Raw genomic sequence first — 17176 nt, forward strand, 5'->3', positions numbered from 1 at the left:
AGCTGTGTCTTGCTTCCCCTGATTACCTCCCTGTGTATTTAGCTTCACCTGTGTCACCTGCCCCCTGCTGGATCCTAGTCGTCAGTCGTGTCTCGTTGCCTAGTGTTAGTTCACCTGTACTGCCTGGACTTCTGTTCACTTTGTCCATTAAAATCATCACTTTCCACTTCAACCTGGGTCCAGTCACATCCACCCACCCATCCTCACCACCACAAACACTACAGTTCATGACAGTAATCAGGCCTGTCCAGTCACTGCCTCAGCACTGATGATTGTGTTCAAGCCTATTAAAATGCTGATTTTTTTTAGGTTGTGTGTTGATGCGTACTAACATTTTAAAGCTAGTCAGATATTAGCTGTAATACAGAAGATGAAATTTGTTCAAATAAGATCAATGTTTAATTGGTGTACTGAATAAAAAATAAACAAACATGATTGTTGCATAAACATTCACATTTTCAGCTGTTGGCTTTTCCCTGCTTTATTCTAAGCAGCTTTTGCTTGTTTTAACAACAACCAGGGATGGGCCAGTTACTGGTATTGAGGCATACCATAATATGCCTGACCAGAATAAAGCGTTTCTTTTTTCTGGTCAGAGATAAAGTGGAGGCTGCATGATGACCCCTCACCCCGTCTAAAGGAATAAAGTCCGCTGTAAGGGAATACTTTGGCTACCAAAGGAAGATAGGCGGCCACTTGGAATCAAATGCTAGTGTAGAAGAGAGCTTTAGCTGCTGTAGCAGGTTGTACTTCTAAAGCTGCCACTGAAAGGCCTTCAGGTGAGATCTACAATAGATTAGGAGAATATGTGGAGCCTAAATGTCGTTAATGCACACAACGCCAGGGAGAAAAGAACAACTTCTTTTTTTCTTATTCCCATGTGTTTGAAACTTAGACACTTTCAGAATCTGTAAATAACTCAAAATAGACCCGTTCATGGATTTGTCGTGGCCGGTCACATTTACCAAACAGCACAACGACAACAAAGAAAACAACAATATGTCAGTTAAGAGACTAGTATTGTCATTTTATTACATTAAAATTCAGCCTGAAATTTTACTTTTCAGGTTCAAATTGCCTGAAATTGCCTAAGCTGGCAATTTCAGGTTAGGTTGTCCATGACTGTTAAATGGGTCAAGTGATCCTCAGCCGGAAAAAGTTAGAAAGACGCTGATCCAAGGCCATCACTAACATGAAGCTGCTGCCCCCTGGAGCTGCAGAGCCCCAGCAGTTGGAATAGTTATGGGACCATTTAAGAAGAGTTAAATAATGAATTTAATATGCAAAACATCTCATAAGAGAACAAGATATCTAAAACACCCACATAACACACACAACTACACACACATTATTGAAAGAACATCCTAATCAGCTGCTGAAGGCTGAGGGGTCAATAACAATCATTTTAGATGAAATTTGGAGGAATTGATGGAGCTCTTCAAAACATCACGTTTTGCTGATTTGTCGTCTTTACAAGGAAGCTACACAACTACACCCACATTATGATGACTGAAAAACAGCACACTGCAATGGCGCCGTAACGCTGCATGTCATTACTGCGCCATTATTGTCAGAACCAATAATGATAGAGTCCTGGCCCTTCATGCTGATTTTTTTTTGTTGAAGTTTTGAAGTTAATTATATTCAGAAAAAAAATAGTCAATCAATCCTGAGTAATGTCCAGCATAAAAACCACTGGTTTAACATTTAAACACATTTAGACATATTTGTGCTTCTTTTTTGTTATACATTTCCTCAGGTGAGTTTTCTTTCTCTTTTTTTTGTGTCAACAGGGTCCCACAGGACCAGCAGGTATACCAGGCCCTCCAGGACCAAAGGGAGATAGAGTAACTAACATTTTTATTACTCACTGTACACTTGAAAGTATAAAAAAGTGTTATGTTGTTAATGCATTTTCTATTTGTTTCCATATGGCAATAGGGTGAAAAGGGAAATGCAGGCTTGCTAGGACCAACTGGCCTTCAAGGCATCCCTGTGAGTTGGACGCTCCATTTTACATATTCATTATCCAGCATTATGTAAAACAAGACATTATCAAACTGCTGGCATTATTACTGAAAGTTGTGTCTGTGTGAGCAGGGAGTTATCTTACATTACCAAAACTATTATGTAATCTGCCTTTACACATACGGACTTAAGTGACACGGCATTCTTTTTATTATCCAAATATTTTTACTGAGATTTTCCACTTTGAAAATACAATCATGTACCATTCTGAACACGCCTCTTTTATAGTGACTACGTGTCAATACAGTAGTTATTCTCTCTCAAGTCAGAGAAATGAAAAACAAAACAAAAAGGCATCACCATCAGAACCATCAGAATCTGGCCGGATGATGCCTCTCTGCAGCTGAAGGGTTGTTTTGAAAGAACAAGCTGGGACATTTTTTCAACATGCAGACCTGGAGTTATTCAATGACAGTGTTCTGAGTTACATCAAGACCTGCACTGACAATGTCACAGTAACAGCGTCACAGTACCCGGGTCCCCACAAACAAAAAGGCATGGATGACGCACAAAGTCCAGCAGTTGCTTAGAGAAAGGAAGGAAGGTGTGGGGACAAGGCCCTCTGCAGCTGGGCAGGGAGCAACCTAAAGAGTAGGTTGCTTGATAGACTTGATAAGGAGGAGAACGGCTTAAAGGGGCTGCAAGAGGAAGATCGCAGGGCACCTGGACAGTAACGACAGCAGGCAGGTTTGGGTGGGAATCCAGTACGTCAGCAACTGCAGGACCAGCCATGGAGCAGCTGAAAGACTTGAACCACTTCTTTGCTCGTTCGGAGTCGGAGCCCCAAACAGGTGGACTGGTGATGCTGTTGCCGCTGTCCTTGATGTTGTCTAGTCCCACCCGCAGCAGGAGGAGAGCTACGCATTTTGGTTTTTTGCTCTCTGTTTATTTTCTCTCTCTCCCTAAAGGATAAGTCCTTTTTGCTCCATTGTTTTGCTAACTTATCTTCCACTGATGCTTCAGAGGTTTGGAAGCGCATATTACCGGTGAAGTGTGACGTACAGTGGCCACCAGGGGGCCAAGAGTAATTTCTTTTCTTTTTTCCCATTAAAGAGTGATTTCTATATGATCAAAAATACATATTTATGTAAAAAATGTGGGACTTTAAATTCTGCAGTGGTTCACCACAGTCATTCAGCTTGCTCACAAGTCTATATTTTATTTATTCTCATTTTTAATTTCCGTTGGAAAAAACAAGCTGCCTGAAAATATATATGAGCACAGTTGGTTAACCGATTTCTCGTTTTGGTTTAATAAACCAAAAAATGAAAGAAAAAAAAAGCTAGTCTGTTTTTGTTGATTCATTGTTCTGTTTCAAACAAAAAACACAAACCGCCTCAATTGGTTTTGTGTTGATTTAATCGATTTGTGAGGAGCTTTTGACTTAAGCGACTCACAAGTTCCAATATTCCAAAGATTTTCTGCACCTTTCATTGTCCCAATATGTCAGTTCTCCTGTCAGACTGCCTCAGGACAGCTGTGGCTACTACCCTTAGCTTGCCACTATTAATGTAAACCCCAAAGCACTTTGGGATCCTCTGGACTTGATAAGGAATTATACTAATACAAAGCCATTTACAAAGTCATTTATAGCTCGCATGTTACACTCTCAATGTCACAATAACACATTTTGCTGAGCGATTAATTGTCCCACAAATTATTGCGATAAATTATAATATTGTAATTTTAATAGTATAAAAATTGCAAAACAAGGCGATTACACCCTGCCGCTGGTCAATAATTTCAAAGAACATTTAATGCTGGAAACGGAAGAGCGTTTAAACATTAAAAAATTAGGAGGGGGCTGAGAGGTTGGAAGGACACTGTTCACATTCAGATCCTCTGGTTGAAGCCGGGGGGGAGAAGGAGTCGCCCCCCCACAATATGCCGCCCTGGGCAGTGACCCATGTAGCCCATACCAAAAACACCACTGCATCTCAGTGATTGTGGACTGTCAATATGATGGGAAACCTGCATTTTAGGTGCAGATATGCTGGTTGAATTGTTTAGTGGCTGCTGTTGTACATCACAGCGGCTCCACAGGTTCAGTGGTTCACCACTGTCATTCAGTTTGAATCCAAAGGGCTCCCAGAGTGCAGCTGTCGCGTTTGGCTTTTAAACCAGCGTTTCCCCGGCTCACTCCCCCCCACTGGGATTTAAGCTGTGGTAGGAGACCAGGAGCCCGGCCCTTTCTGGAACCCCTGTGTTACTGTCGACACTGTTTGACACACAAATTTAAATGTGTTGAATATGATTATAGATTTTAAAAGGGTTATATTTATTTCACATTTCTCTTTGCAGGGTTTGCAAGGACCACAAGGACTCAAAGGAAATCGGGTAAGAAATTACATATTTCTTATTGAGAATTACAGGTGAAACCAGAAGTTTGCATGCACCCAAAAAGAGACACTTTTTTCTGTCTTACTGTCTGAAGTTAAATCAATCCAAACTTCTCTTCCTTTTTTGCTCAGTTAGAATTACCTCAATTATTTCCATCCATCCATCCATTTTCTAACACCCTTTGTCCCTAATGGGGTCAGGAGGTGCTGGTGTTTATCTCCAGCTGCGTTCTGGGCGAGAGGCGGGGTCACCCTGGACAGGTCGCCAGTCTGTCGCAGGGCAACACAGAAACATACAGGACACACAACCACTCACACACACTCACACCTAGGGAGAATTTAGAGCCCAATTAACCTGACAGTCATGTTTTTGGACTGTGGGAGGAAGCCGGAGAACCCAGAGAGAACCCACCATGCACAGGGAGAACATGCAAACTCCATGCAGAAAGACCCCCGGCTGGGAATCGAACCCAAGACACTGCATGGCAACAGCTCTACCAACTGCGCCACTCTGCAGCCTCCTCAATTATTTTTGTTTGCAAAATGTCACAATCATTTGCATGTATGCCCTCGGTATTTCTTAGCATTGTCTTTGAACTGTATGACTTTAAATGTTTTGGGCATCCTTCCATGTTTCTCACAGCTGTTTACTGGGATTCTGTCCCATTCGTCCTGACAGAACCAGTGTACTACTGTGGGAATCTAGAATTGTGGCCTTTTAAGAGCAAGCAAGGCATTTTTAAAAGTAATCCTGTATCACACAGTTTTGTTTTTTTGTTTTTTTTTTTCAGCTGTACTGGACATTTTGATTTGAACTTTCCTTGATAGTAACTTAGCCTCGTTGATGGCTGCATTCTCCTTTTGAGGCCATAATAGATCAACGGATCATATGGCACTACTAAATAAATCTCTAATGTATTCTGTCTCTCAATGTTGTGACATTTTGCAAAAGTAATAATTTTGGTCATTCTAATTGACCAAAAAAGGAGAAGTTTCACCTATTTCTTTTTATCCTTTTGTTCTCAACTTTGCTTGATATTTTGATTTGAACTTTGCTTGACTTAGTGACTTAATTTAAAAGTTGGTTGCATCCTGATTTTGAGGATAAAATTGATCAGCTAAGCAGCAGTAATGTTGAATATAATTTGAAACCCACATTGTAAAATCAAAGAAATACCACGAGGTAAGTCAAGAAATCTTTTGCCTCTTTAACCAAAAGCATTAATTTTAAATTCTGCAGTTTATTTTAAATGTAACTGTACCTAATGCACTCTCTGAAGAGTCTTTTACTGATAAAGACGTGAATAATTCCTAGCAGTACTCTCAATATATATTTTACTCATATTTTACAGGTACGGACAGTGTTAACAGCATAATAGTTACGTGGCAGTGACGTGCGGTCAGAGGAGGCGAGTGAGGCGCTGCCTCACCTGTAACCCTGATAAATAAAATTAAGCATATGAGAAGTAAAATAGATTCTAACAATGATGAGGGAAAATCGATTTGTCCACTTGAATTTTTTATGAATTGTTTTTTGTTTGTTTGTTTGTTTGTTTGTTTATTGCTAATTTCAAAATTTTTATGGTCAAAATCACTGAATTTATGCATTGCCTGTTGAAATACGTGAAAGAAGACTGAGGTGAGACAGTTCAGTGGTACGCCTCACATCTGAATCACACAGGTGAATAAAGTAGGCAGTTGACACAGTCCCACTGTTGTCTCTCTTTATGTCACGTGTCAAACTCGAGGCCCGGGGGCCAAATCTGGCCCACCGTGGCTTTTTATGTGGTCCTCTAAACTCCAAATTATATCAATAAGTCCCTCCAGTTTTTCACAAATAACAGCAAAATTCACACCAAAATCAACAGATCTCCAGACCTTTTCTGATTTTATCAACATTTTTACTCAAAATTGGTCAACAACATTGGGCTTAAGTGATGTCAAGTTATAGCCCGTGACCAGTTGAGCGACTAATAACATGTCCCCATCATATACTAGCTCAAATATTGTAAAAATTCCTTATAAATATTAGCATAGCCAAATATGACTTTGATTACAGAAAACCACAAAAACAATTGCAAATTCCTGGATGGATTGATTAGTGTAAAAGATGCTAGTTTAAGAAACACTTATTGGATGCTGAAACACCTATTTATTGATATTTTAACAATTTAATTGGTTTTTGTCAAAACATTCTGGCACAACAGGCCCTTTTAGGAACATTCAGATTTGCCTGCTTTATATTGCCAATGTGCTTATTTGATTCAACTTTTTCTACTACGTTGACGTTCCACATAGTGTTTGATATATTTAATGAGTGTGTGTGGCATATTTCAATATTTGCCACACAAAATGTGCACATGAAAGTGCAGATATATGGCACTTACTGGCCATAAATGTGGGGCAGGAAATCATAAGATCTGGTATCGTCTACCTGCTCCTTTTCGAACAAATAATGTAAAATTGCTTGTCGATGGGCATGATCATTTGTTTTAATGTTTAGTTTTCCTTGCTTTTACATTTTTGAAATAAATAAATAGAAACAAGGATAAGCCATTTAAAATAAAGATAAGATCATCCACGTTTCTCAGTTTTAATCAGAAAAGAGAGAGGTCAAATAATTAAAAAAAAAGTGACCTTAATAAATTTTCTTTTATTTTTGTTATTATATTGTATGGTCAAACTTTAAAACAGCATCTGTATTTTATTTTTGGATCTGTACATCCGACCCCCGGGTTCTATCCTCATCACCACACGTCACTGTTATGTGGGTTTGCTTAGAGCATGTCAGAATAGCCTAGCAATGAATGAAATAAAAGAAAATAAGTACATTATGTACACACGTTAGGCAACACATATATGTGTAATGTAAACTATTTTCAATTGTCATTTTATTCTGAACATCTTAGTCAAATATTGGCTGCTAAGAAATTGCCAGTCACTCTCGTCTCTTGTGTCCATCTCTTTGAATCAGTTTCATTAATATTTATATATATAATATACATTATATATATATATATATAATGTATATTTCCACACCTATCCTTGAGGTTCATAAGTTCTCCCAGCACATTCAACTGGCCTTGGTTTCAATGAGCAGTCCAAAATTACAATGGGACACATTACATAAACCTACCCAATTTTGACTTCTTTAATGAAGATATTTAAAAAAAAAAACAATTAAAAATCAAGGCTGGGAGATAGTACTGGTGTTTTTACCATTTGTCCTGTCTTCCTTTGTTTCTGCAGGTCTTCCTATCCCCTTTTCCCTTCCTTCACCTTGTTTTTTGCCCTATGACTGCTTTTGCAGGGTTTGCCCTCCTTTCTCTTACAAACCCAGGCCTTCTGTTCCTCATCCTCTTTCCACATTCTAACATATTCCTGATTTAATCCTTTTCCTTTAAGACCTCCCTTTTCCCAACCTTTCTCAGTATAACAGTAGCTACTTCTTTTAAACCCCCTCTCTCCCAAATCCTGATCCTTACTATTTACATGAAATTGGCAATAAATAAATATTAACAACAATTCTGCATTGAAATTTTGCTCATGCAATATTCATCTTTCATCTGGCCAACAGCTGATGGTATTGGCCAGATGAAGGATTCATTCAGTCCTTCAGCCTTTCGCTTGGTGAGTAGGGTACTCTGTTAATTCAGTGTTCAGCTTGTAGTTAAATCTTCCCTAGCAAACTGCACACAGCTTGCACACTGTTTAATCAAAACCAGCTTTAGTGTCCAAGTTTGTGCACACAGACAAATCATTTGACTTTGCTTCTGCTTTACTATCAATCTACATACATTTTAACTACAAATATATGAAATTTGCTGTGAAGCTTTTTTTTACAGCCTTGGGGGGGATTTGTCTCTGTGGTGACATAATTTTTTTAAGTAACATTCTAAGTAGCTAAAAGGCTAAATAGTTTGTGTCCAGGATGTGCGGGGTCTGCAATGATGCTAGCTGGCCTTTCTCTGACCCTGAATGGAGGGAAAGACAGTCTTGTTTATATTTTTTGTGGACCTGAGTGTAGCACACAATCAGGTCCTGGAGCGTAAAACCACTGAGGCAGATTTTTTTGTTTTGTTTTACTTTATATTTGCTTGTTAAGTCCTCAGTTACCTAAAATTCTTCTGCAGTTTAGTCCTTATGGGTCACAGATATGAACCTACAGTCTGTCTGTGACCTTCATCTACATAGTTTTATACTAGAAGATGAATTTGTCAACCAAATAGCCTAACTATACAGCTGAATTATTCCGTAATTAATCAAACTATTGGCATGTAATTTAACTACCGATGAAAAATGCAGAAAGGAGTATATTAAATGATAAGATGGGAATTTTATTATCATATTCTAGAAGTTCTCTTCACTTCGAAGGTTTTTAAAGTCCTCTTTCCATGCCAGCAGGTTAGAAGGAAACGTGTGCGCAGCATTTTGACAGTAATGTCTACAGTTAGCTGTTAATGGATGGCATTCTGATGCACATCTCGCTATCTGTATCCCTCTCTATATGAACGATATTAAGCTGTGTGCTAAGACTGAGCATCGACTACTAGGATTAACAGGATTAAATGTCAGGATGTCACTTGGTCTGGTTGAGGAGTGAAGGTGGATTGTGACAAAGAGAGAGAAGGTAATCCAGACAGAGGTAACTGTCCTCCCAGTAAGATTAGGAGATTTTAAAGGAGAGCTGAAAGTAACTTGGAATACCGCAGGCAAATGGCAACCATGAAGAGGCTACAAGGAAAGCAGCTATAGCCAAATACTGGCCAGCTCCATGACAAGAACAAGACCTGGGCTATCAACAGCTATGGCTTGTCAGTAATCAGATACTCTGAGTGTTTAATTGAGCAAAAAATGCACCACTTATAGTAAAACACGAAAGCTTGAGATGAATACCTACCTGGTGAATGATGGGTGAGTGAGACAGTACTTCATACAAGTACGTTATAAAAATGTTATGTTATTATTTCTGTGAATATATGTATGGCCAGTGAGTGATTTCCTAATGCCTCTCCCCCAGTGTTGTTTAATCACATCAGTACCCTCCTCACCAAATGAGTAACTTTGACCTCCTTCTTTAATTCCTTCTGCTTACCTTCCTTTCGCACCGGAAATGCATCACGAAATTAAGTCTCTTAAATACCCCCAAAAATTCACAACAAAGTAATATTTTTGAAATAACTTATTTTCCATGTATGCCAAGTTAAAGTTGCAGAATGTAACTTTTACAAAAAAAAAAAAAATGTTGGCTTTATTTTACATATTTTTTGAGTGGTCACTAGGTTGAGACAGATAATCTGTGAAAACATTGAGCCCCTCCACCTCCTACCAGTGATACCGTTGCCGTGTGAAGAAATGCATCGCTCTCTGTCAAAACAACCAATCAGAGCCAGAAGTGTCTCAGTGCCATCAATCAGCTTGTGTATGTGCTGCTCAAAGTGTTAATGGCAGAGAAACGACTTACTGTTTCAGGATAACTGTTTGTCCGCAGTCATGCTGGCTTGCCTCAGCATTCATGACGGGCACTGCTGTCAGGAAGAAGCCATAGAAAAGAGCAAAGAGTGAGCAGCGTATACAAGAGCATGACTGACACCGCTAAGACACACCTCCTGGTTCTGATTCGTTGTTTCCAGTTAGCACTGGAAGAAGGCAGATGAGCTTGATTTTTGAAATAGATTCTCTCATAGTAAACTGTCATGACATGGTGACAGCTTCAACAATTATGTAAAAATAAAAACATGATTTTTTAAAATAAAAGTTACATACTGCAGCTTTAAATGTACTTCGGAGACATAAAAGTGTGTCTTTTTTAAATACACTGTTGTTTGCAGGGAGAAAGGGGCAAGAAAGGCAACAGGGGGGCCAAAGGGGATAAGGGAGACCAAGGAGCACCTGGATTAGATGCCCCATGTCCTTTGGTATGTCAGCGAGTCAATGTGGAAAGTAAAGAGGCAAAGGGAAGGACTTTGGAAAATCCCACAACACTTTGGTTTCCCACAACATTTGTATTTAGAAATCAGCTTCCTTTTGGCTCTTTTATTGACTATAAAAAACAAGGAGAGTTTTGGTCAAGTTTTCATACCTACCAGAAAGCAACAACTGATATTATGCTTAATATCAATAAACCTTAATTAGAATAAACCTACGTCATACATTTGAAGCAAGCCATTTCTGCCTAGACGTAAGACCAAAACTCTTCTTGAGGACCTCTTCATTCAGGAAAGAGGCGGTCAGGAGCCCGTCGCTCCTGGTGAGTGTTCACAAATCCTAAAGTGTGTTAGACTTCTTTAGCATTTATTTGACTTTGCCGTTCTCTGGAGTTCAGAAACCAGTTTGGGGAGCGGAGGGGGACAACCCAGAAAAACATCATCCAAATCAAATACTAAAACCCTTTCAAAAAGGCAGCAAAAACGGTCTCCGTTAGCAAAAGTGTTGTCATCAGTACGAACCCATTTTTTAAAGTGACTCTGCAACCGTTTGATCGGTGAAACAATGGAGCACTTCTTTTCATTACTCAGTGAGGGAAGATCTGCAACACCTTAGCTACAGCAATGGATCTTAAATGGTTGATTTCATAAACAGGGCTTCCGAGGCTTTAAAGGGGAGAAAGGTGAACCAGGCCTGCCGGGCCTGGATGGGCTGGATGCCCCTTGCCCTGTGGTATGGTGCTCTTCCTTTCCTGTTACGTCTTCAGCATGTCTGCACTGTGTAGAATTCCTCTTGCCGAAGAAAAAAGATGATTAACAAAAATATTACTTCTTCCACTAACAAGAACAACATGATTGCTATTTTTAGAATTATAGACCATCTATTCTGAATATCTCACTTAAACTAACAAGCATTTCTTTAATCGCTAAGGATTTCTTCTACATACACAGAAACTGATTAATGACACTAACAATATCATTAACAGTACAATAAAATTCTGATGTAAAGTTCATCTCAAAATGCAAACATGTCTGTTAGAATTGCAGGTCTTTGTGACATGAAACCATTTTAAATAACTGCTAACTTTTGACATGCGTATAATGTGCAGTTCAACTGGGAAAAACGAAACAACAAACAAAAAAAAACTTGTTAGTAACACTTTCAGAAGACCTGCTGTTTAATAAAGTATGCATCTTTTTTTTCAGGTTAACTGCATATTGTCCCTCCAATATTGCTTGCATGGGGCATGACATTTTTTCTCATAACGTGCCTCAGAGAATCAGCCTAAACTAATATATATTTTGTCCAAATTTGTCAGAGGCCTGGTGTTTGTGTGGGGCGGGTTTTCTCTAAGGTTTTGAAACCCAGATAGAGGATGTTAAAGTTGCAATGAGTGAAAGAAACCAGCGACGCTGCCTGGAGTAACACTCCAGGAAAATTGAGTTGTAATAAGGACACAGGTAAGTTCTACTGGAAGAAAGGAGACCAGATTCAAAAGTTCTACAAAATCTATTGGAGTTCGATATTTAAAAATCGCTTTCTAACTTGCAATACCCTAAAACAGAATGGTGAAGGCAAAATTAATATTGTTGAACCAAAATTGTTGGCTGAAGTGATACATTTAAATCTCAAGGGAGGCTGAGGCTTACCAGTGGGGCAAGCTGTGAGGAAAGGGAGGCAACGTCCAGTGAAGAGAAAGGGATCAGCCCAGACACTACAACAAACACAGCAAACTAAGGAAAAGGTGCTCCAACAAAACACATGAGACAAGACATGGCCACCAGGGGTCACCGCCACCAAACAGAGCCTCAGTCCCTGAAAGAAAGAAACAAAAACCAGGGTTTCCTCGATGTATTATAAGCCTGGCGGGCCACCAGGCTTTACGTCTGCTCCCACAAGGCTTAACATTGCTTATTTGTTCACATTCCATCCATCCATCCGTTTTCTGGTCACCCTTTGTCCCTAATGGGGTCAGGAGGGTTGCTGGTTCATCTCCAGCTGCGTTCTGGGCGAGAGGCGGGGTCACCCTGTACAGGTCACCAGTCTGTCACAGGGCAACACAGAGACACACAGGACACACAACCATTCACACACTCACACCTAGGGAGAATTTAGAGAGACCAATTAACCTGACAGTCATGTTTTTGGACTGTGGGAGGAAGCTGGAGAACCCGGACAGAACCCACCATGTACAGGGAGAACATGCAAACTCCATGCAGAAAGACCCCGGATCGGGAATTGAACCCAGGACCTTCTTGCTGCAAGGCAACAGCTCTACCAACTGCGCCGCCACCGTGCAGCCACTGTGTAGTACTTCAAACCAAAAGCCCATTATTTTTAAAAACTATACAACTTGGTACCTGACATTGCCTATATATCATATATTAGTTAAATTACCCCTTTTTTTATTTTGCCATTCATTACAAATGTGAAGGTAATCACATGTCCCATGTAAAACTGGACCATTTATTGTAGATCATGAAAAGAGCTGAGCGATGCTGTCATTAAGTCCTGTCCCTTGGATTCTCGGCAGTCTATTCTTCCATACTTGCCAAGTACAGAAGAATATACTTGCATATTTCTGTCTAAAGGAGGACTCCATCTTTTCTTTTCTTCACCTTCTTATTCCTCTCTGTCTTTCTTTGCTTCCTTTTACACTTTGAATCCATATCACATCCCCCGCTCCTCTTTTCCTATTAGCCCAAATCCCAGGCTTGCTGTCATCGGATTTGAAAAATTTGACCAATCAGAAAAGTTACCACCCCAACTAACCACTATGCCCCCTAAACACAGAGAGTCCACACAATTTTCCAGGTGAGAGTATACAGAAAGGTCGGTGGGGCATGTTCTACCGCCCGTCATGCTGCGTTTACTGACTTGCAGAGAAATGGAAATGCACATGATCAGAGCTGTGCACTCTCCCTGTTAGTAACTGCAGAAATTAAATGCATCAAATGAAATTCTGCTCAACATCCAACAATGTCTTGTTTAGATAACAAAGGTATTTTGAATAATGTTTTTTTATTATTATTATTAAATGCATCAACATCAACATCAATTACCCTGACATTTTATCCATAGTATGCATATGGGAAACTCGAACAAATCAACCACAAGTACATCTCCAATATGTTGGCAGTTTTACATTTGACTCTCCATGGATGTTCATGTTTCAAATATACTTTTGAAAGTAGCTTTAGAACATTAGTTTGTTTTTTCCTGTCACTTAACTGAACAAAGAGCCATAAACGTAATTCTTACATTCATTGTTGGAAGTTTTTGCATAATTCATCATGGAACGTTACCTTTGATTTTCTTCCCTTGTCTTCTTTCTCCAGGGGGATGACGGCTTACCGGTCATAGGCTGCTGGAATAAAGTAAGTGTGGTTCAGTTTTGTCATAGTGCTTGTCCCAAGTTTATGTAGACTGCAACGTCACCACTAACATATCTTGCAATTTGTTCTTATTCCACCAAATGATTTCTGAATTCTTCCTGAGTTAAAACATTAATATTGTTTTTTTCTTTGCATTATTTGAGGTCTGAAAGCACCCCATCTTTTTTGTCATTTTGACCATTTCATCATTTTTTGCAAGTAAATACAAAATTTTTTGCTTGGAATTTCAGAGACATGTTGTCAGTAGTTCATAGAATAAAAGAACAATGTTCATTTTACTCAAACATAAAAAGTAAAATCAGAGAAACTGATAGTTTTAAGTGGTCTCAAGTTTTTTCCAGAGCTGTAGATGGACAGACAGACAGACAGACAGAGACACACACACTGTCCGGTCAACAAAAAAGTCTACCCATCCGATCTCTACGCCTTTAGAAAAGAACATCACAAACTAAGCTTATTATGAACAGATTCTCTGCGCAGCAGGACGGATGAAAAGCCCAACATCATGCCGCACTATACAGGTGTTGTATTTTTTTAAGAATCTTTTTTAGCAATAGTTGTCTTTATTTGTCAGTAATCCCACAGAGAATGGGGTGGCCGCTCTGACCACTACACCACGCAATGCCACTATTAAAATAAAAACAAAGAAAAGAAAAACACGATGTGAACTCTCCAGTTCCCCTCTCCTCTCCTGGTCTTTGCTTCTGCAGTAACATTCACTCACCTGCAATGAAATGGCCTCTAGAAATATGGAGTATATTTTACTGAAATATTCAAATTGATTTTTATCTATTGCTGATTGTTGTTCCGTTGAGAAGATCTAGTCATTCTGAGCCACTGATTTTCTCCCTATTTTTCCCCTAGTGTATTTAAGGATATTTTAAATATGCTGCATTTTTCCAAAATACATTTCTAGTATGTTATCAAGTGAATATAATCATTAAGATTATATTAAAAATGCAAAATTAATGTAAAAAAAACTTGATGGCTGTCAGTTTGGTTGAGTTGTCCTTCATGTTTTTTACAATAAAGCTTAATCCCAAACGCAGCGGTGCTCCACTATAGGAATTGATCCGAAAAAGAGAATGGACAGACCAGAGATAAATAAATCAGCAAATGTTTCATGTCGTTTTCATCTTGTGTTTTCTACTTTGCAACATGCACGTCTTTTTCCTCGTTAAAAAAAAATCTACAGAAGCACAGGGCACATTAACACCTGACAATGTTTAACCTGAGAAAATTGAGCATTTGCAAATAAGAAACTTTTGCAAAAACAGCTGCTGTGATTTCGAGAGAACGTCCTAACCACCTAAAGAAAACCGTACGTTAAATATTTCCTCTTAACTAAGTGTTTAATGATTAACCTGTTGTGACCTGTTTGTCTGAAGGGTCAACATCCTTTCCAACTGGCTAGAAAGTAGCGCTGCCTGCCAAAGACAACTTGGTGACGCCAGAGGAGAAGAAACTTGAAGCGATATTGAAACATCTTGGGAGTTTTTTTTTCTTTTTTTGTCCAACCTGTTGATGGACACCAAGCCAGCTTTTTCAGTCCTGGATTGCAGAAAAGCAGAGGAACGCCAACATCCTGCACCAAGTGACCGAGGACCCAGCACACAGAGAGATGATGTCTGAGGATTTCGCTCCATTCTTCCTTGATCGTTTCCTATTTTCTGATTAAATAATCTTTGACCTACAGCTGAAGTTGGAGTGAAAGTTGAGGAATGGAATTTATTTATGTTTTGATAAAGACTTTTTACGAGCAGCACGCCACACAAATTAACCTTTTGTATTTCCTAAAAAGCAAAAAAAAAAAAGAAATCATGATTCCTATTGATATAGTCTGATTAAGATTATTTTTTGTGCAGCTATTGCACATTAACTTGTGTTAACATTTGTACTATTTCCATAAAGAACATAATGTCATGATTGGTGACATTTCTAACATTCTTTATTTCATTTTTTTTATGTACTGATGTGTTTTACATTTTATGTCTATACTTGTAAATATTTTACAGTTTCAATACTATGTATTTAAAGGTATTTAAAAAGTGTTGATTTTTAAATATACTGTAGAAGATTGTTATTTTGATCCAGGCTCATTCAGAGCTGAATGACTGCTGGTGTGGGAATTTGGGCCCTTGATTCAGGACTGGGCTTGAGCCCCCCTGTGGTGTGGAAAAGTACAAAATGTGTTGAGAACTAGGAGGAGAAACCACTGGCTGTATTCTGTACAAGTGAACCATGGTTCACGTTCATATGTTTTGTGCACCTACGATATGTTTCTTTTTTTAATTCAGAATACAAAGCCGTAGTAAATAGAAAATGTAGGTCATGTTTCATTAAAAAGAAAAAAGACAGATGTATTTCTAATGTCACATTTTTCCTTTAAGCGTTGTACATTGTGCATGTTTTTTATTGAGAGCAAAGTGACAAATGCAGTCGGATTTCTTGTTTGTGATTGTGATATTGACAGGCGGAGTGAGGGATGCATCCTGGGTACAGATACTTTAGAGGTCACAGGCACATGAGCTTCTAGCAGATTTTTCTCTTTTTTTGCTTCGTACCAGACCTTTTAATGGATTCAGATTTGAATGTTATTTTCGAGGTTCACTAATAGCACTACCTACTGCCTATCCTCACTCTTGGAGCGTAATCGCAGCTGGTTTGTCAAAAGGCCCGTGCAATACAAGCTGAAATGCTTCTCAAAGTAACAAATACATCTGGGCCTTTTGGATCTTTGCACATTTTTAGAGTTGCTAAGTTTCGTAAAGTTTTTTTTTTTTTCCACAAAATATAAGTTGATAACAACTGCAGCAAAGCTTTTATTTTCCTTTTGTAATTTTCTGTTTTACAATGTTAATAAATTTGCCTATCGAGGTTTTTAAATGCAATTCACAACTTTAAAAACTAAAAAAGTGTTTATTGTATTTTAAATGAATGTGATTTGCAAGACGTCATTTTAATTTTTCTGGGTTTTTTTGTTTGTTTGTTTGGAAGCCAAAATGTCCTCACTTTGACATGTACATAAGGATTCCCTGTAAACACCAAATTAAAATAGTAAAGAGCATTACGCAGACTTTTCTGGGGTTTTTTTTGTTTTTGTTTTGTTTATTAAAAAAAAATCTGTTTCAGTTTTTTAAGACTGCACAAAAAAATCTCCACAACTGAGTGTGATCTGTTGAAAACACCATGAGATGATTTTGGTGACAGTGGTGGCAGCAGGTGGACGGAGGTCAACCCTCAATGTTTTCATACAAATTTTATATTACTGATAGTTATATTTGTATTTAACACTATGGTAAAAGACTCCGACAAATACAGTGTCCTGACATGTTTGTCCCCGGTGATTTTAAGCATCGTTCACAAAGAAGAACATCGGATTGTAGCTAAGACATGGTAGACATGTGAAAAACATTTGTATTGAACTCTGTCACGGAGTTTGTTCCTGTCTGTGTTGGGGTTCAGTGTTATTCAGAATGGATCCAG

The 17176-nt window shown here is 38.7% G+C and overlaps 1 protein-coding gene across 8 annotated transcripts in view; it reads left to right on the forward strand.

Moving 5' to 3' along the window:
* The window catches only part of LOC122842872 (collagen alpha-1(XIII) chain-like), a 43941-nt gene extending 27184 nt beyond the window's left edge, over nt 1-16757 (forward strand). For 5 of the 8 annotated variants that reach the window (XM_044137129.1, XM_044137127.1, XM_044137131.1 and 2 more), the window contains 6 exons: nt 1794-1847; nt 1942-1995; nt 4330-4365; nt 10199-10285; nt 13634-13672; nt 15079-16757. In XM_044137129.1, coding sequence (XP_043993064.1) covers nt 1794-1847; nt 1942-1995; nt 4330-4365; nt 10199-10285; nt 13634-13672; nt 15079-15111 — 303 coding nt within the window. In that variant the 3' untranslated portion in view covers nt 15112-16757. Of the gene's footprint in view, nt 1-1793; nt 1848-1941; nt 1996-4329; nt 4366-7616; nt 10177-10198; nt 10286-10949; nt 11028-13633; nt 13673-15078 lie in introns of those variants that run through there. The other 3 variants (XM_044137130.1, XM_044137135.1, XM_044137133.1) reach the window with 3 other exon arrangements.
* Nucleotides 16758-17176: the final 419 nt, after the last annotated feature.

The sequence above is a fragment of the Gambusia affinis genome, linkage group LG13 (genome assembly GCF_019740435.1).
Source record: "Gambusia affinis linkage group LG13, SWU_Gaff_1.0, whole genome shotgun sequence".
Taxonomy (NCBI): domain Eukaryota; kingdom Metazoa; phylum Chordata; class Actinopteri; order Cyprinodontiformes; family Poeciliidae; genus Gambusia; species Gambusia affinis.